Source organism: Protopterus annectens, chromosome 1.part2, assembly GCF_019279795.1.
Source record: "Protopterus annectens isolate FY-2018-M chromosome 1.part2, PAN1.0, whole genome shotgun sequence".
Lineage (NCBI taxonomy): Eukaryota > Metazoa > Chordata > Ceratodontiformes > Protopteridae > Protopterus > Protopterus annectens.
In genome coordinates this window covers 819,628,194-819,648,671 of record NC_056727.1, presented here as the reverse complement: position 1 = coordinate 819,648,671, position 20,478 = coordinate 819,628,194, and the positions used below count along the sequence as shown (strand labels likewise).

Below are 20,478 nucleotides of genomic sequence, written 5' to 3'. Positions count from 1 at the left end.
GTCAAAGAACAATCACAGGAGAAAAGTTGATCGGTTACAGTCCATGTGGCCATTGTTCACATTACTCAAGGGTATGCAAAACTACTAGTTTTTCCAGTAAAAATGCACTGATTGTATATGATTTGTCTTTTTTTGGTAATTGTAGCACCAATTGGGTGATTTATTTGGCTTGTTGCTCATGTCAAGCTTTCTATGTGGGCCAAAACATCTAGGCCCCTTAGGATAAGAATTAGTGAGCATATGAGTGATATCAGGAATCACAAACAATGTAGTGCGTTATACAAACATATATGTCAACCTAAGTCTGGGGTTTTCAGATTCACTGTTATTGATTGTATTTTGCAAAAATCAACAGATAAAGCAGCTCTGCATGAGATACTCAATTCAAAAGAAAAAAAGCGGATTGTTAAGTTTGGGGGCCCTTTTTTCATCTGGCCTTAATGAATATTTCGAATTAACGATTTTCATTGGTGCATTAAGTGTATATTGTTCAATTAATGGTGATATATATATATATATATATATATATATATATATATATATATATATATATATATATATATATATATATTATGTTGCTGGAGGGAAATGGCACTTACTATTAGTTTTTGTTCACTGAGGAAGGCTGTAAAGCCGAAACCGGTCTGAATTGCTATATGCAAGTATATATGCATATACATGTGTATTTTCTAATATGTGTATCTTTTAATTACACTACTTTTGGATACTGGACTGAGCTGGCTCTTTGTTTTGTTTGTTTTAGTATCTTTTTGGGCCGATGCACTAGTCGTACTTGCGAGTGGCTTTTTGCTTAGTTGAAATTATTGGTAGCCTAGTATTTTGCCTGACCTGGCTCCTATGTCTCTGATGGACAGAAACTGTCAGTAAATCAATCACCCCCTATATAGATTCTTAGCTGAATACTAGGCTAACTGTCCTGAAGGGCCAGTTTAAGCCTAGCCTTTAACCCAAGGTGAGACTCAAATCCTGCGCATATGAAGCAAAGACTTTAACCATAATGCAAAACCTTGCACCCAATCTACCTGGTGTGAGAATAGAACCCACAGCTGTCTGCACCAAAGACAAGTGTGTTACCTGGTGTGCCATTGACATATAAATATTGAATGTAAATCAAATGTGTGTGTCACATTTGGGTTGCATAGCTTGGCTTTTAAGGACCATAGTGTTTTTTAACCAAACATGCACCTGTGAACTTATAAGTCCCCACTATAGCTTTGTCCTCCTTCTTGTCCTCATACTCACCTCCACTTCAGTTAACCAGACATTTATTTGTTTACTTGTTATATTGTTATCGTGCTTTTTCTTCTCTGATGCCCTTTTCTCAGGCCCTTTTCTTCTGTATCTTGAATTTTTCATTTTTTGTGCTCTTTTATTCTACTTTGTAATCCCCTGCTTGTCTTTTGCTAACAATTCATCAGTCACCCCTTACTTCTCACGCATCGTCTTCACTTGCATTCTCCTTCTATACTCTCAGTCAAAATGTGCACCTCGCTGTACTGTACACTTTTATGCATATTTTATTTATATCCTCCTCATCTCATTCCACGTTTTATTCCCTTGCTCCTGTTTGCCTTTTTACTCCACTCCATTTCGTATCTCCTGTACTTGATTTCCTTTAGAACCCACTTTAGCTTATCCTTTCTATTTATTTTTTACACATTATTCTTTTTCCTCCTGCCTTTTCTGCCCCTCTTCTCTCCTCTTCATTACCTTTTTGTTTTTACTTTGCATTTAACACAGATTTTATTAAGCTTGTTGGAGCATTATGAAGGAAAATCTAAAACTTGAGTAATGCTTCATTTTAACACAGCATTAAGAAGCTATTTTATCCCTGTTAAATTCAGGTTGTAGATAACTGCTTACTTCTGAGGCTAATGAAGCAACAGGCTGCACTTATAGATGGTGGAGAAATAAGCATGTCATTTTATGGAAATCAATATACATCAGAATTTCTATGAAGACTTGGCAGTCTGACCTCGCAAGCTACCTTTCATCACTCTCTTTGTCAAAATACAAGTGCCAGCTTAGTGTAGGACCATCAATAATTATTTTGTTGCCTTTTTTGTGTACCCTCCAGTTGATCATCAGCTGCTCAGCTGCGTTATTTTAATTGAATGCTCCTGATAATTGTCCTGTGAGGCTGAACTGCAGAAGTGTGAAGTTTGGAAGAGGAAGGCAAGTGAGGCAGCTGGCAGCATCACATATGCTGTCCCACACATCAGGGAATTTCTACATGCATTAAATGGATAGAGCTACTGAAATCACATGCACCATCTTAGGTTCGACTCCTGTCCTTCAATGCCATCTTGCTAAAGACAATCTAGTGCACAATTATGGCACTCTCCCCATCACTGAGGGTATCTCATATCCTGCGCACAAGACCCTCCCTACCTCCAAGTTCAGGTGAGCTGAATTGCCACTCTTTCTTACCTTCATAGTGCTCCATCAGCTCCTGAGCCACTAGGTGAATTTGGGTCAGCTGGGCTCTGGTCCTATACACCGTGAAGCTGAGTGACCATCAAAAATTGTGACCATTATTAAATCAACAGTAATACTGTTAGTCCTGGTGTGAATATTTCCTGGTATATGCAAATATGTACTATTTTTGTATAATTGTACATTCTGATGTTTAATTCTTCAAAACACCCAAAAATGTATTACAGGTAGCATATATGTACTAAGTTAACTTCTGCAATAAACAAGGCTGTACTACAGACCAGTGGAGTTGGACTTCTAGAATTTTGTAGGTTAAGTTGAAAACATAACTTTTTTTCTGGATGAAAGTCATTCTGGTTAGATTTGTTTGTCCGTGTGTGTACATTAGCCAGGTACCCCAAATTTTTGAGGCCTAAGATCACTGATTAAGTCACTTGCTCAATCCTGTAAGATAGGCAAATGTAGACTGAAGGAATTAGTCCTAGATCTACAGCATGAAGTGGAAAAGCTCACTCCCTTCATCTTCTAAGATAAACTTGTACATGAAATGAATTCTGATATTGTATAGTTATGTGAGGTTATAAACAGCAATGCAAGTATGCCTTTTCATCTGTGGCCTGGCCCAGTTACACAAAATATGTAAAACGTAATGGTCTTGATAAAAAGAAGAAGGAGTGGGACTACATAACCTTGCTGCCGAGTTCAGCACATCAGTTCTTTCTCATACAGAGCAGACACTGCTAAATCCTGAGATGCCACAACTGAAAGTACTTCATTTGCCACAGTATTAAAACAAAATGATTTGCTACAGCCATGTATAATAAAATACAGTCATACAGAACCATTTTACTGCTTGATTTACTTCTGAGATATGAGATTAGCCGTCCTATACACACTAAATTCAAAGAGCAGGAAAGCAAAAAGTATGCAGTCATGCAATAACACAAAGCATTAATCATTATATAGAAAAACAAACAAGCAGATATAGTGAATAAAGGTCAGACCAAACAATACAAATCAAAGACTTGTAGAAAAATAGAAAGGACCAGCCAACACTGCAAACTAAACTAAAATGTAATACTTTTAATAACATACGGTAAGTACTTTCATGCCTTTAGGTGCTTATCCAGACCATTAAAAAACAAACATACAGAACTTCATTTAAATATTAAAACACTTAAACTAATGAGTCAAATCATGTGATTTCAATATAGGTTTTAAAGATACAGTATCATTTAATCCAAAGCTTTTATCCATCCGCAGTGTTAGTATCCATCTCAGTTCTGTACATTCAGGTTTGGTGATGTAATCGCCACCTCTTATATTACAGTCAATAAGTTGCAACACCAAAAATCTAAAGGAGTGTGATTCACCAAAGACATTAATATGCATGGCCAGTGCATTAGATAACTTCAATTTACCCACGTCATATATAAGCTCTAGTATACATTCTCTTGAAGACCATACCGGTCATACCTACATAAAAGCATGAAAATGTATTGCATTGCTCCAAAAAATAATCCAACACTCCTGCAGTCAGCATGAAAACCAAAATTATACCAAAAACCTTTTTAATGAACTATGTGATGATGTCTTGACTAGAGGTTACTCCGCCTATGTGGAATAAATGCTGAGCAAAGTGCAGGGAAACTGCCAGATAACAAAGCAGTTATGGAGCATCTCTTTCAGAAAGTAGCTAGAAGGCATTTGTATTTTTACAAGGGTTATTTGTTCAAGTTTCAGTATGAAAATTTAACTCCTTTTGGAAGAGAATGATTGAAGTCATTACAATCAAACAACAACATTGCAATGATGCCAGCAGATAAAGGAGACAGTATACTAATTTGGGATTCTGATGATTACAAAATTGAAGCTTATAGATAGCTGGAAGAATGTGCACTTTTATTCCAAGATGATGTTATATCTACAGTAACACCATCATTTAAGAAAGATAAAGATTTATTTTTTGGATTTTGCAGAAGAGGAAATCACAAGATGAAAGATTATGTGTTGAACGTATTGCAGATCATTTCTCTGATTCAGTTTTTCTGTATTTTGCCTAAACTACATAAGAATGTACAGAAATTTCCCTGAAGAAGCACTGTTGCTGGAAATAGATCCTTTACAGAACCGTCATCATTTCAGTGCAGTTTTTACAGTTTATTCAAGAGGTACACCTTACATCTAGTTGGTATCTTTGTACTTTAGACTTTTATTCATTATATACTAGTATTCCTCATCAGGTGGGTCTGCAAGCATTAGAATGTTGACTTTATTCATTTAATTTTTATCCGCCTGTGTTTAATACCTTTCTATTATTCTTGGTTGAACATGTTTTGACAAAAGATGTCTTTTAATAATGAGTGTGTTTTACAGGTCAGTGGAATACTCCCGGGAGCACTCCTTGCTCATTTCTGTGCATGTATTTCTTTTTGGCATATTGTGAAGACATGCTGATTTATGACACAGAACATGATTTTTTTAGGAGGGGGTGTGGATGACTGTTGGCTAATGTGGACATCTGTAATAGATGAATGTAACAAAAACAATGCAGGAAGGAGATACATTTTGCTCCACAAACCTTTAACAACCTGTATCCATTCTAAAAAAGATGTCTTTCATTTGTGATTGCCTCTGAGATGCTTAAACAGGCCTGGATGAACATTTTTTTTTTGGGGGGGGTGATTTCTCTTTATCCTTACCAGCTCAATATGGAGATGGAAAAGCTTCTCCCATACACTAGAGAGGTTAAAGCTCAATGCCAATAAATGTATAGTTATCCCCTTTGGGAAAAAACATGTACCTGTGAATTAACACATAGGTGGCAGTACACTAAATACTGAAAGTGTGATAAGAGACTTAGGGACACAGGTGGACAATGGTCTCACCTTTGATAACCACATTGCCACAACAGTCAGGAAATCCTTCTATGTGGCACACCTCATCACTAAGGGCTTTTCATCCAGAAAAAAGGAGGTTATTGTCCCACTGTACTCATCCCTTATTAGACCCATTATAGAATACAACACCCTGTTTGATATGTACCTCTGAAGACATCTGCAGCAACTGGAAAGGCCGCAGAAATACCTCACTAAAAGAATCACAGGCCTAAAGCAGATGCCCTATGCTGACCATCTAAAAAAACTCCAACTATACTCTGTTGCATATTGTCTACTCAGAGGCAATCTCTGCTTAACATACAAGGCCATGTCAAACCCAGAGCTGTTGGACATGCTATACTTAAAAAAAATCCAAATCCCTCAGAGTCACATGCTCCAGGGATCTAAACCTTGTCATCACAGTGAGCAAAACATGCTAGAGGGATAGGTTCCTGACCCAGAGACTCCCCATACTCTGGAATAGACTGCCCATACATGTCAAGCAGAGCGCCTCTTTGGCCCTCTTCAAAAGGAACCTTGATGATTGGATGGGAGATAGGAAATTCTCTGCTAGACAGGGGTCCAGGGAAGTAAATATTGTGGGAAGAAATAGCCAGGGAATTGTTACGGCTAGGCTTGTATAGGCCCTAGGGCCAATAGCCTAGTACCAACCTATGAACCTAAATGTGCAGAGTATCCTTTAGACAGTCTTACTCATACGTATTGCTGTACACTCAGAATGATGAAGTTTTACACAGCTTGCTTTAAAATCATTTAATGTATTATTTTCAAATTATTCTTCATTGCATTCTGTGACAGTTATTCCACAGCAGATGGTAACTATGGCATAGAACAGCATAGTCATTAACTTTCATTCTATATATTGAAACTGAGATACACACTTATAAATGAAAGGTAAGTTGTAGTGTAATGTGTAAGCTTTACCATATTATATAAAGACACTGATGCTGGGAGAAGTTTTATAGGTAACAGCTGGCATTAACTTTTCAAATGATGTTTTATTATTAGACACAGGTAAATATGTGCATTTATATATTATATGTGAACTTTGTAGAAACTTTTTAATACCATTCATTAAGGATGATACAGCTTCAAAGAAGTAGTAATCTGCAAAAGTCTTAATAAATGAAAAGAACAGCACAATTAGCAAACTATCTGTAAAGTAGTATTTTAATACTTTCAAAGTCACATTTTTGGTACAATACCACCATGGTGAGTGTTACTAATGAATCTTAAACTCCAGGTGTGGTAAGCTATTCAAAGCCTTTACAGGCATCATCATCATACTGCTGTATTTTCTAGAATTTTTCATCCAGCATGAAATTACTTCTTGCTTACAATACAAATGATGTGATCAATTAAATGCTGGTATACAGCATCGTGTACATTATTCAGATCATAGTATCATCAGTGAATGCCTGGTCTTTAATTACATTTACTTTGTAAAATTGTACACCACAGCCATATAGCATGCAAATCAGATTTAATAAATTTTTGTTTTTAAAATATTTATTTGGATTTAAAAGTTATTAGATAAGAGAAGTTAAAAATGTTCGCTTATATTTGCCAGTGTAATGAATTTCCTCCGGGTGTTCTGGTTTCCTCCCATATCCCAAAGACATGTTGTAGGTGGATTGGACACTCTAAATTGCCCCTAGGTGTGAGTGAATGCATGTGTGTACCTTCTGTGTAAGTTTGGGCACCGGGCTGTCAACTCAACACCGTAAAACTCCACTGCGAATCATGAGCTGACTGGTGATTTGCTGTGGCGACCCCTAACTGGGATAAGCCGAAAGGAGATTATGATGAATGAATTTCATAGAAACAGTAGATATCACATTTATTTTATTTACTATAAACACTGGCTGCTTATTTTAATACAAGACAAGAAAAAAATTGTAAATAAATAAATAAAACATATATGACTGCCGGCAACTTATGTTGTTGTGGCACTGTTCTCTTAAGGTAACAGAACTTCCAGTTATAGAACAATTAATAAATGAAGGATCTTTTAGAAAGGAAATTTTTACATTTCTAACAATGAAAAATGTAGCTTTCTCTCAAAAGAAAGTGCACTTGTTCTTTATTTTTTACATGAGATCCATTTAAGGGGTGTCTTAAACAGACTGGCACTGTGATAGAGCTGAAGTGTGTGCCATGTTAACTTTATTTACCTGTTCTGTTCTCCACTGTATGCCTTTGCTTTGATGACTGCAAAATTAAATGTGTTCAATGTTCTTTGTCTCCTTTTCATCCATAAGCAGAATGCTAAGTTTTCATCAGAAAGAAATAGTTCATGACATTTAGATTACTGTGAATCTGGCTTCTACAAAGATATCCAAGAAATTTCCATGTGGGCCAAGATGTTGAGCTGTTTGCAAGCATTTACACAACAATTTTGACTACATGCTGAATCTTGCCCAGAATGCAAATAGAGTTGTGAAAAATGTGGATTTATATGGATTGACATGCAATGTTTGTACTTTATTATCCAGTTTTGCCTACATAAAATCAATGATACAGATCTTTACCTATGTGTATATTTCATTTCCTGTTGCAGTGCTACATGTTTCATATGTATGTTGGTGTCCGTGCTGGAGGTGGAATAGGTGATGAGATTGAAGATCCAGCTGGCGATGAATATGAAATTTATCGAATTATTTTTGACATAACTTTCTTCTTCTTCGTAATTGTCATCCTGCTGGCCATCATCCAAGGTAACAAGAATACTTAAGTAATAGCCTTTGTTTTATATTATTGTTGTGTTTATTGTGTTATGTTCTATATATCGTTTCGACTAATCAGCGACCTTATATGCAGTAAACTGAATTATTATATTGCTAGAGGAAAATAGTAGGTTTAAATGATTTGCTTGCATGGTGATAATGTTGGCAGGCTATGAATCTGATTAGTATTTTGTTTGGTCTTATATTTCCAAAGATAGTCTGTGTAATCGGTTGTGCTGTGAGTAGCTTTACAACTAAACAACTAACGTCCGGTGAAGGAGCCCACATGCATTAGCCAGTGGAGAGGCCTTATGGCATATGCTCCTGCTTCCCATTCTGCCACAGCCTTTTTATTGCATTGTGTATTAGATAATTTCTTAAATGAAATTCTGTACTAAAATCAGCATCTGCAGGCAGTCGGAACCAGTGTTGCTGTGGCTTGTTGCTCCTGCTGGAGACAGAATTCCCAGTTTCCCTTTATTAGTAACATGGCACATTCAGGCTTGAAATATTTTAGACTACACCATCACATTTAATCCCTGGCAGTAAATACCATACGTCATATTATTTATACTTAGTAATGCATCACTAGTAGTTGCAGAGTTGCTGTGTATCTAGGAAATATTGTATGTTCTTCCTGTCCTATATAAGCTTCAGGAATTATTTATCACTTCACCCTTAACTGTCTGTGGCAAAGTATGGTACACAGAATTGTAGAGCATGTCTTATTCCCATTTGTTGAAAGTGCCGGACTATTATTCATGCGAACAAATGACTTGCATGCTGCTTCTATCAATGTAAACAGCTAGAAAAGAAAAAAAAAATGAAATTCTCCAAAGTGGAGAGATTTTATTAAGACCAATACCAGCAATGTGCTTTTCATTCCGAGTAACAAAAGGTTATAAGGTATCTTTACAGTGTGGAGACTATGGAAAGCAAATAGAATATATTAACTGCTTTCAGGAATTGGCAGTTTAAACTTGATGTTACTTGTGATCCATCAACCATAGAAATTTACCCGTGAAGTAACTGTATTGCTCTGAAAATTTCTCAAACCAAGGCTTTATCATTAGTATGTTTAATAAAAACCGGGGGACTCTGCAAACTTTACCATAACTGTTTGCTTTACTAATGTCAACCACTGAGATGCCCTTGATCTGTCTGTGCATTTTCCCAAATTATCAAACTGTTTGCTGCAGATGTGGCTTGACAAACACATTCAATTGAATTCAGACAGGTAGAGTCTCACTTTCAGCAGTACTGAGACTTCCACTGTCAGGAATTAGAGGTACTGATTCATTTATTTATTTTACATATGTTTATCGGTGGAGGTCCATATGGACAGAGCTGTCCGTTTTCAGTGGAGGCCCGGGGAGAAAAGCTCCAGAACAATTCCTAACAAGCTATACATAAGACATTTACATGAGCATTGTGGTTTACACATTCACTTATAAAAATATAGCAGATAATAACATATGATTCATAAGATATTTACATAAGCATAGAGATTTAGACATGCAATTAAAAGTAGTATAGCAGGTTCTAACATATGATGGTTGTTCATACAGTATGTTTAGTAGAGATAATCTTGAAGATGTACTGAAGATAAGACAAGGAAGGAAAACTAAAAAAGGAAGAGAATATAGACAAGTTCATATGAGGTGCATTGACATTTTAAGGGAAAGATTTTCAGCTTAGTCTGTAGGAGAGTTAGTGGGTATAGATGGGACAGTGGGGAGTAGGTGGCAGTGAGTTGGTAAGTAATGTGTGATAATATATAGTGCATCTGTGGGAGTTTTAAAGAGGAGGTTGGATAATAGGTAGGGGAAAGGAGTTAGAATATGTCAGCCAGGTGCTAGGCAGTTACAAGTAATGTGTGGTAATATAAAGTGCATCTGTGGGAGTTTTAAAGAGGAGGTTGGATAGTGGATAGGGGAAAGGAGTTAGAATATGTCAGCCAGGTGCTAGGCAGTTACAAGTAACGTGATAATATATAATGCATCTGTGGGAGTTTTAAAGAGGAGATTGGATAGTGGGTAAGGGAAAGGAGTTATGTCAGACAGGTGCTAGGCAGTTACAAGTAACATGTGGTAATATATAGTGCATCTGTGGGAGTTTTAAAGAGGAGGTTGGATAGCGGGTAGGGGAAAGGAGTTAGAACATGTCAGCCAGGTGCTAGGCAATAACAAGTAACATGTGATAATATATAGTGCATCTGTGGGAGTTTTAAAGAGGAGGTTGGATAGTGGGTAGGGGAAAGGAGTTAGAATATGTCAGCCAGGTGCTAGGCAGTTACAAGTAACATGTGATAATATATAGTGCATCTGTGGGAGTTTTAAAGAGGAGGTTGGATAGTGGATAGGGGAAAGGAGTTAGAATATGTCAGCCAGGTGCTAGGCAGTTACAAGTAACGTGATAATATATAATGCATCTGTGGGAGTTTTAAAGAGGAGATTGGATAGTGGGTAAGGGAAAGGAGTTATGTCAGACAGGTGCTAGGCAGTTACAAGTAACATGTGGTAATATATAGTGCATCTGTGGGAGTTTTAAAGAGGAGGTTGGATAGCGGGTAGGGGAAAGGAGTTAGAACATGTCAGCCAGGTGCTAGGCAATAACAAGTAACATGTGATAATATATAGTGCATCTGTGGGAGTTTTAAAGAGGAGGTTGGATAGTGGGTAGGGGAAAGGAGTTAGAATATGTCAGCCAGGTGCTAGGCAATAACAAGTAACATGTGATAATATATAGTGCATCTGTGGTAGTTTTAAAGAGGAGATTGGATAGTGGGTAAGGGAAAGGAGTTATTTCAGCCAGGTGCTAGGCAGTTACAAGTAACGTGTGGTAATATATAGTGCATCTGTGAGAGTTTTAAGAGGAGGTTGGATAGTGGGTAGGGGAAAAGAGCTAGAATATGTCAGCCAGGTGCTAGGCAGTTACAAGTAACTAGTGATAATATATAGTGCATTGTGGGAGTTTTAAAGAGGAGGTCGGATAGTAGGTAGGGGAAAGGAGTTAGAATATGTCAGCCAGGTGCTAGGCAGTTGCATGTCCAGGAGTTGTTTAGGTGGGAAATAAGCTGTTTTTTGAAGATGGTTTTGTTAGGTTGCAACCTTGATTTGTAGTGGTAGGGAGTTCCAAGTCTTGGCAATGTTGTTAGAATACAAGGAGTCACCAGAGCTATAATGGTTTTTGGAGATTGCGATTAGTGCATTGTTAGTGGATCTAAGGTCGTGGTTATTGGAGTAGAGGGTGACCAGGTCTTGTAATGCTGGAGTTTTGTCAGGTTGGTACAGTATTTGATGAGCTAGAAGAAGCTGGTTTAGAGCTAAGGAGTTAGGGAGTTCCAGCCAAGAAAGCTGTTTTAGGGCCTGACAGTGGTGGGTGCAGTAGGAGGAGTTTGTTTGCGAATTTTGCTGTTTGTTGTAGCATACTGATAGCTTGTTTAAATCGTTCTTGTTTTTTGTAGATTAATTAGGACAGGAGAAGCATACAGTAAGGTAGAGAGAAGATGGGTATGAGCTAGGGTAACTTTACTGTTGCTGGTTAGGTAGTTTTTACATCTGTAAAGAGTACCTAGTTTTTTGATGATTTTGGTTATTGCATGAGCTATGTGTTTGTCAGATTTCATATTATTGAGTAAAAACTAAATGAAAACTCCAGCAAAGATAGAACTTCCAATGAGTGACCTTTCAAACCTCTTGTACCATGTGCTTCTGATACAAGAGGTTTGAAAGGTCACTCAGTGGAAGTTCTAGCTTTGCTGGAGTTTTCATTTAGTTTTTACTGATTGTTTTTTTCTGTGTGACCTTCTCACTCTTTGTTTTAATTTGTTATTTGGGATATTTTGCAGTCACCCTAATGATAATGGACATCATCTGGGTATAACAACCATGTGTTTCTTATGCTTAGTCAAACACTCTGCTTGTGCTGTGCTGATGAGGTCATAACAAGGCCGAAATATGCATATCCACAGCTAGTGGGGTTTGGCTTTACTGGCCTGAAATTGTCCATTGAAACAGCTTAAAAAGAATTATACCATGAGCCCCCCAAAACGTGCACGCTGATTGGCCAGCGTGCCCATTGTAAATCGAGTTATACTAATGGAAAAAGGTCCGGTCGCCGGACTTTTTTCCATTAGTATAACTCGTTTTTTTAAAACACAGTCGCTATGTTAAATGGGTTTAACATGGCGAGACAGTTTAAAATAAGCAACGGAGATCTCCGTTGCTTATTTTAAAGCTGTCTCGCCATGTTAAACCCATTTAACATAGCGAGACAGTGTTTAAAGAACGGAGAAAGCAAGATCTCCGTTGCTTTTTAGTCTCGCTATGTTAAATGAGTTTAACATAGCGAGACAGTTTAAAATAAGCAACGGAGATGTCCGCTGCTTATTTTAAACTGTCTCGCTATGTTAAACTCATTTAACATAGCGAGACTAAAAAGCAACGGAGATCTTGCTTTCTCCGCTTTTGCTCAACTCTGATGTACCGCGCAGGTGCGCAGTACATCAGAACTGCCGCGGATGCCAGACATCTGCGGAAGGGCAGTAAACAGGCATTATACTATGCCATTATTTAAGAAAAGTAATAGTTTCTTTTCTTAAATAATGTCATGGTATAATAGCAATAACCCACTTCTGGGTGTGGGTAATGCTAAATTTACCCACGGTTGGCTTTGTTTGGTGGGTAAATTTAGCATTACCCACACCCAGGCGTGGGTTATTGCTATAATAACTCATGGGCATTCAGAATCGCCATATAACTGAAACACCTGATGTTCTTAAGGGTCATTTGCATATATCCCATATGCCTCTGATACAAGAGGTTTGAAAGGTCACTCAGCGGAGGTTCTAGCTTTGCTGGAGTTTTCATTTAGTTTTTACAGATTTCATATTATTGTCAATAATCACCCTTAGTAATTTAGTTTGTGTGACGGGGAGATAGGGATATTATTTGATGCAGAAATAGAAAATGGGAGAGTAGATGCTACTGCTTTGGAAGGATGAAAGATCATATGTTGGGTCTTTTTAGGATGTAGTATTAGCTGTGAGTTTGTAAGCCAGGTTTCGATGGATGTAAAGGCTTCTTGGGTCTTGATTTGAAGTTTATGGAAGGTGGGGGAAGAGCAGATTAAGGTGGAGTCATCAGTGTATTAAACCAGGTTTGCTGGAGGGGCAGCTTTGTGAATATTATCTGTAAATATAGTGAAAAGTAGGGGTGATGATGCAGTATTTGTATCGACAGCCTCAGATTCTACACTGACATAGTGGGTTGTTATGTACTGCAGTAATTATTGCTTTCTCTTGATACAGTGTATGTCACTTTATTACTGTGCCTTTAGCAATGACATTTGAAAAAGCTGTTATTTAAGCAGGTAAGAAACAACACTCTCAAAAAGCATTTTCTGCAAAGTAGTAAGCATGCATTCTCTGTGTTGCTTGCTGGACTTGTTTCAATTAATTAATTGGTTAATTCATTAATTATCAGCATTTATCTTCTGGGAAAGTCCAACTTGTCCATGACAGGCCCATTTTTAGACTAGGCTCAGGGAGAGCAATATAATACAACAGGGTACAAAACAGTGAATGTTAAATGTTATAGACATATATAAAATCAGTACATAAAACAGAAATTAAATAGATCCTAGATAATGGTTGATGGGTACTATACCTAAAACAGAGAACTTTTGATCACTTCTCACCTAGAATAATCTAAACATTCTTACATACCAAATTATGATCAAAAACAAGAGAAATATCATTTTAGCAACTGTTCCCACCAGTACTGTTCCAAGCATCAAAAGATCTGAATGCTTCTTCAGCATGGTTCTCAAGGGAAATGGCTCCAAAAATAGGTAATTATCCAGGCCAGTGATTCATGTTGATTAAAATAATTTGAGTTGATTGTAGCAGTTTGAAATTCTGGGAAATGGTCCAGTGATTGTAAATCTAATTTCCTGGATTTGCTGTTATTCTATTGTATATGTTACAGCACATGAACATGATCAGAATTAAATAGGCTTACCATTTAGGTGATTGTACAAACCAAACTGAAAATATCTTTTAAGACTGATCACGAAAAATGTAGCATCTACATATTTGAGCTAAAATGCGTAATCACAAAAAAAAACTCTGCCTGTAATGGCATTCCTGGAATTCTACAAAGATTTCTAGTTAAACCAAATCTATTTACTTGTTTATATTTTGTTGACCAATCTGACTGGGCAAGGTTCATGTACAGCAAAACCTTGGTAACAAAAGCTTCGTGTTTATTATATAGTATAAGGTATATCAGCAGATGCTATTGTTGGCATAACTAAGAATCTCAGACATGGTTGAAAAAATTTATGAGTTTGGACTTCTTCCTGCTTCCCATGTAAACAGTGTAGTAACAAATCAATAGAGAGTTAATACCAAGCTCATTTAGACCACACGATAGCAGGAGGGGGTGGAGACATAGGGACAACAGTGATGTAATCTCCTGGAGGAGAGCGGGAAGATGTACCAGGAGAGCAAGTGATCAAAGGAAGTAGGCCATAAATATTATTTTACAAGTAGTCAGTCAGTCAGCTGTCATATCTACTGTCCTGTAGCTTTTCTGAATTTGTAAAGTCTTTATTGTTATAGTCAGACTGTTAAGGACTCAAACCGTTTCACAGGTGAAGAACCCATTTGAAATGTACCAGGCAAAAATCTTATTTTTAAAGGGTTGGCTACTCGAAAAAAAAAAAAAAACTGCAAAAGTCAAATGATGCATTGGAAAGAATTTGGCTTTGTCAGCGCTGATAGCTGTAATGAGAGAAATGCCACTGTATAAAATGTTCTACATCAGTGATTATCGGGTGTTTTATGGCATTGATAATGAGCGCTAGAATGATAATAGGAACAGTAATATGAGTATCAATATGAGTTAGAGCAGAATTGTTTCACCAAAGACCTGGTTGTTTGTAGAATAAACTTGTATTACATTTAAAATGTCTAGATAATACTATGACATTTCAAAAAAGGATTAGACAAACTTAGGTATCCATAAATTCATTCCGCAGGGCACACGATAAAAGCTCCTTCATGACTTGTGTAAAACCGTGAGTTTATTAATAGACTTGTATTAAAACATTGTTGGGATTTATCATTATATAGGTCAGAGTGCAAGGGCAGAGTTTAGGTGAAATACTTCATTTATTGTAAGCTTTATCTACTAAAGTTCATTTAAGAATGCAGTGTTGTTCTTTGCAGTTGGACAGAGTGACAGATTTGGCTGTCATGGGATATTTTATTTCCACTTTATTTAATATTGTGGTTGGCATGGAGATGCAACCAACTTGCTTAAGAAAGAAGGCAAACAGAGTCTGTAACACTTTTTTCCTGTGACAGAAAAGGTTAACTTTTTTTGAAAACAACTCTTATGCCCCTGCTCACTTTTGTCAAATCCCCCACTACTCTTCCTTATTCACATTTCTGTTTACATTTTTATTCTTTTCTTATGATAAATCGTTTTAACAGTGCATAGCATCCTAAAGTAGCTTTTCCACAAGTAAAAAATGAGCATGAATCAAAAAAAAAAAAATATATATATATATATATATATATATATATATATATATATATATATATATATATATATATATGGGTTCCGTTCAGAAGCTCGAAATACTGAAATCTCGAATTTCAGTATTTTGAGCCCAAGAAGCCGAATCCACATAATAGCAAAAGTTTAGAAGCGTGAAATTCAAAACCTTGAATACCGGAGGTTTTGAATTTCGCACTTCTAAAGTTCCACTGTGGTTTTGTATTCAGGTAAGTGTGTGTGTGTGTTAAGGGGTTTGGGTAGGGGCTGTGGTGTGTGTCAGTGTGTTTTGTTGCTGTGATGTGTGTGCGAAGAGAAAGTACCTTGTGTGGTGGTGTTTTGTGTGTGTTTGTATGTAGTGCACCCTCAGAGTGAGAATATTTAAGTAGAGGGGGTTTGGGGGGGCAGCCTCCCACATGGGGGGGGTGCAGGGGAGCTTGCCCCCCTTCTTTCATGTAGTAGAGTGATTGTGTGTGTTTGTGAGGTGGAGGGTGTGTGTGTGTGTGTGTGTGTGTGTGTGTGTGTGTGTGTGTAGTAAAACCATGAAATTCAAAACTTCCGGTATTCGAGGTTTTAAATTTCGCGGTTTTTAGTTTTCGTTGTTTTGTGGATTCCACTTCTTGGGCTCGAGATACTGAAATTCAAGATTTCAGTATTTCGAGCTTCTGAAGTGAATCCATATATATATATATATATATATATATATATATATATATATATATATATATATATATATATATAAAGCCAAGAACATATGGGACTAGACAACATCCAAGGCTGCATACTGCAAGAACTATAGAATGAACTGGCACCACACCTAAGTACCATGTTCAGTCATAGCCTCACCTCAGGCTATGTGCCTACTGAATGGCGCAGATTGATGGTTATCCCACTCCACAAATGGGGTGCCACTACGGACCCTGAAAACTACCGTCCCATTAGCCTGATGAGCCCGGTCTGCAAGGCCATGGAACATATCATCTTAGAGCTTATAAACAAAGACATAGGTAACCTCCAAATTCTGGACCCCACTCAGTTTAGGTTTGTAAAAGGTAGATCATGTCTCCTAAACCTGACTGACTTCTTTGAAGCAGTCACTAGAGCCATAGACAAGGGCAAGGTAGTGTGCACACAGCCTATCTTGACCTCGCCAAGGCTTTCAGTACCATCCCCCACTCTGGAATTATAGATAAACTCACTAAACTGGGCATAAATCCCTATGTCACAAGATGGGTGGCCAACTGGCTCACTGACAGAACCCACACAGTAAAAGTAGCTGACTCCAAGTCCGACTTCAGACCAGTGATGAGTGGAGTACCGCAGGGTTCAGTCCTGGGTCCTCTTCTGTTCGGCATCTACTTTTCTGAAGTTCAGGCCAACACAGAAGGTCTTTGGCTAACAAAGTTTGCAGATGACTGCAAAGTGGGAGCCATAAGAGAATCACCTAACAATGTAGACATTCTACAAAAGGGCCTCACAGAGGCAGATGCTTGGTGTCAAAGTCATGTTCTCAAGCTCAATGCCAAGAAGTGCATCATCATCCCTTTGGGAAAAACTTGGTACCCATGAACTGCCACATAGGTAGTAGCTCATTAAACACTGAAAGTGTGATAAGAGACCTCAGGACACAGGTGGAGAGTAGTCTCTCCTTTGATAACCACATCACCACAGTAGTCAGGAAATCCTTCTAAATGGCACATCTCATCACAAAAGGGTTCTCCTCTAGAAAAAAGGAGGTCATTGTTCCTATCTACTCATCCCTCATCAGACCCATTATAGAGTACAATGCCCCATTTGGCATGTATCTCACAAGACACCAACAACAATTGGAAAGGCCACAGAAATACCTCACTAAGAGGATTACTGGCCTCAAACAGATGCCATATGCAGACCGTGTCAAAAAACTCCAGCTCTACTCCATCGCATATCGCCTACTCAGAGGCAATCTCTGCTTAACGTACAAAGCTATGTCAAACCCAGATCTACTGAACATGCTACACTTAAAGAAATCACAATCTCTCTGAAGCACATGCTCCAGGGACCTAAACCTTGTCACTACAATAAACAGAACATGCTGGAGGGATAGATTCCTGTCTCAGAGACTTCCCATTCTCTGGAACAAACTACCCATTCATGTCAAGCAAAGCTCCTCATTGGCCCTCTTTAAGAAAAATATTGATGACTGGATAGGAAATAGAAAATTCACCCTGAGGATCACTTTTGTGGCACTGCTTGACAGGGACACAGGAAAATTATTTTCTTGGGTGGTGAAAGCCATGGAACCTTTTTGGCTAGGCTTATGTAGGCCCCAGGGCTGATAGCCTAGTACTTTCCATATTTTTCTGAAGAAAACTTGTGCATCTCTGAATAAAATGTTATATTTTGCTAGGAAACTTAGTTTTTTTAGGATTGCCATTTACATTTCTAAGGGAGTGGAACAAAAGGAACTACTGCCAGCCCAGCTATCTGGAATTTTGTAAATAATTATATGTCATTTGTGAATATTAATATGATTTATATAGAACTGTGACAGAGGGAGATACTGACAGCACAGCTGTCTGGAATTCTGTAAATTATTATTTGTCAGTTGTGAATGTCAACATGATTCAAATGCTTGTGTTACAAATGTATTAGAACTGTATGTTATATGTATATCAAATTGCTGGTACAGAACTGTGTGTGTGAAAAGGGTTTGTATAGTACTGAGCCTAGAGGTGTGGCCACAGTGTACTCTACTGGAAAAGAACAGAAATGTATAGAAACTATTGTAACTGTGTAAATGTATATGTTTTAACACTGGGAACTGGCACATAGAAGGTTAACTTACAAAACTTCAGAAAAAAATAATTGAAATTAAATAATTTTATAACCACATAATAAAAGAGATGGTTTCTAAGCAGCAAGGAGACAGGATGTCTAAAACTAGGGAGCTTTCTGCATTTTCTTGTGTGTCATTGTTTTATGCTTTCCAGCAGCTGCAATGATCTAACATCTATTTATTTTTCACAGGGAGATGCTAAATGCTGGCAGTTTCTAGCAATAGGGGTTTTCACATGGGATAGTCAGATGGCAAGTGATGTCATCCTGCAAGTATCCCAGGAGTAATATTTGAGATATTAATTTAAGAACTCTCTGAGAGAGAGAGAGAGACTGTGCATTTTGTATTTTGTCTTTTACCTGGCAACATCAGCTGGGAAAATCCACTCACCACCTCTGTCTTGCCTTGTTATGAGTAAGTAAGTCTAGGGTACAGTAATTTCTCTTAGATACAGTTAGGAATATAGTGAAGTATAGATTGGTTGTTTCTTTATTTATTTGAGACTGTCCTGCAATGTTGTTTTAAGTATTTCTTGTAATTTTGAACTCTGAAGTGACTGTGGTTGTTTACTGAGAATTTTCTTGTTCTTTTCTTGTTTATTATTACATTTATTTAAACATTTCAGTTGTGGCTGGTTTGTCTTATGATATTTAAGCTCTCAGAGTACATGAATATCTGTTTGGTGGCACTATGCAGGCCACTCCTAATAGCCTTGCTCTTGGTCAAACTATCATTTGGATTAACAGGAACATTACACAGTAATATTGGACACCCTCTGCTAAGGGCCTTAAAGTAGTTGATAAGTAGTGGCTGGTGGCAGGGAAAACTACCTTACAGTCTGGGCAGAAGGGGGCATAACTATTAAACCCATTCCAACCTTTCCCATGTGTATGTGTGTGTGTGTGTGTGTGTGTGTGTGTGTGTGTGTGTGTTTGTGTGTGTGTGTGTGTGTGTGTGTGTGTGTGTGTGTGCGTGTGTGTGTGTGTGTGTGTGTGTGTGTGTGTCTGTGTGTGTATAAATCAAATCTCAAAGAGTGTGTGTGTCAGCTACTTGGGCAGGGACACAAAGCACTGGTTAGACAGAGAGAAGCTGGAGGTCTTGGTTTGGCCACTCAGCTGAGATCTCAACTATATAGCAGTACCAGTGGGGAGTCGTATTGAGGATTTAGAGAAAGAGGGATAAACCAGCCCCAACCTGACTGTGGTCTCTGTGTCCTCTTAAGGGAAATTGCACTTTAGTGTGTGTGTACTTGTCTTCCTCCCAATGTGTATGTCCCCCACTGTTGCCAGTGGTGAGGATTGAGGCTCCTTGATTACTGGGCCAGTGGTGGGGTGTCACATGTTAATTGGTTGACAGTGTTGGGATATCCACATGTTAGGATTCAGTGGTGTGAATATTGAATTCCTGTAGCTTGTAAACAGTGGTCGCTAAGAAAGGTGTTTGTACTCTCAGTCAGCCACACAGTGAACATTCAGAGGTTCATTTCATAATTGTTTTATTTTTGTGTTAGCTTAGTTAGTCAGGGAGGGCAGGCAAAAATGTCAGTATATAAGTATGCCAAGCTGACAAGGAGCCAGTTGGCTATGATGTGCCAGGCTAAATGACTGGTGCATGCCAACCTGGCTAAACCAGAAATTATTGCAGCCTTGGGCACAGCTGCATCACAGACCAGCAATCAGGAGGACAACCAGACTTGGCCTTAGGGATGTACAACTCTCAGAAAATGGACCGTTCAACCTTTCCACAGAGGACTTAAAAATCTGTCTGCATTTAGAGAGACTTGAACTGGAGGCCAAATGTTTGGAAATAGTAGCAACAAAGAGACTGAGATGTCTGGAGGCTGAGGAAAATGAGAAACTGAGACATCTGCAGGCTGAGGAAAATGAGAAACTGCAATGTCTGGAAGCTAAAGAGAATGAGAGGCAGAGGCAACATGAGAAGGAGATGCTGACTCTTCGCCAGCCTCATGGAGGTAATGGGGAAGGGAATAACTGGACCCCAGAAGCAACAAA

General features: G+C 38.0%; 1 protein-coding gene across 1 annotated transcript in view; it reads left to right on the top strand.

Moving 5' to 3' along the window:
- RYR2 (ryanodine receptor 2) overlaps positions 1 to 20,478 on the top strand; it is a 6,224,161-nt gene that overhangs the window by 5,995,555 nt on the left and 208,128 nt on the right. The window contains exon 101 of the mRNA XM_044059048.1: positions 7,918 to 8,074. Coding sequence (XP_043914983.1) covers positions 7,918 to 8,074 — 157 coding nt within the window. The remainder of the gene's footprint in view (positions 1 to 7,917; positions 8,075 to 20,478) is intronic.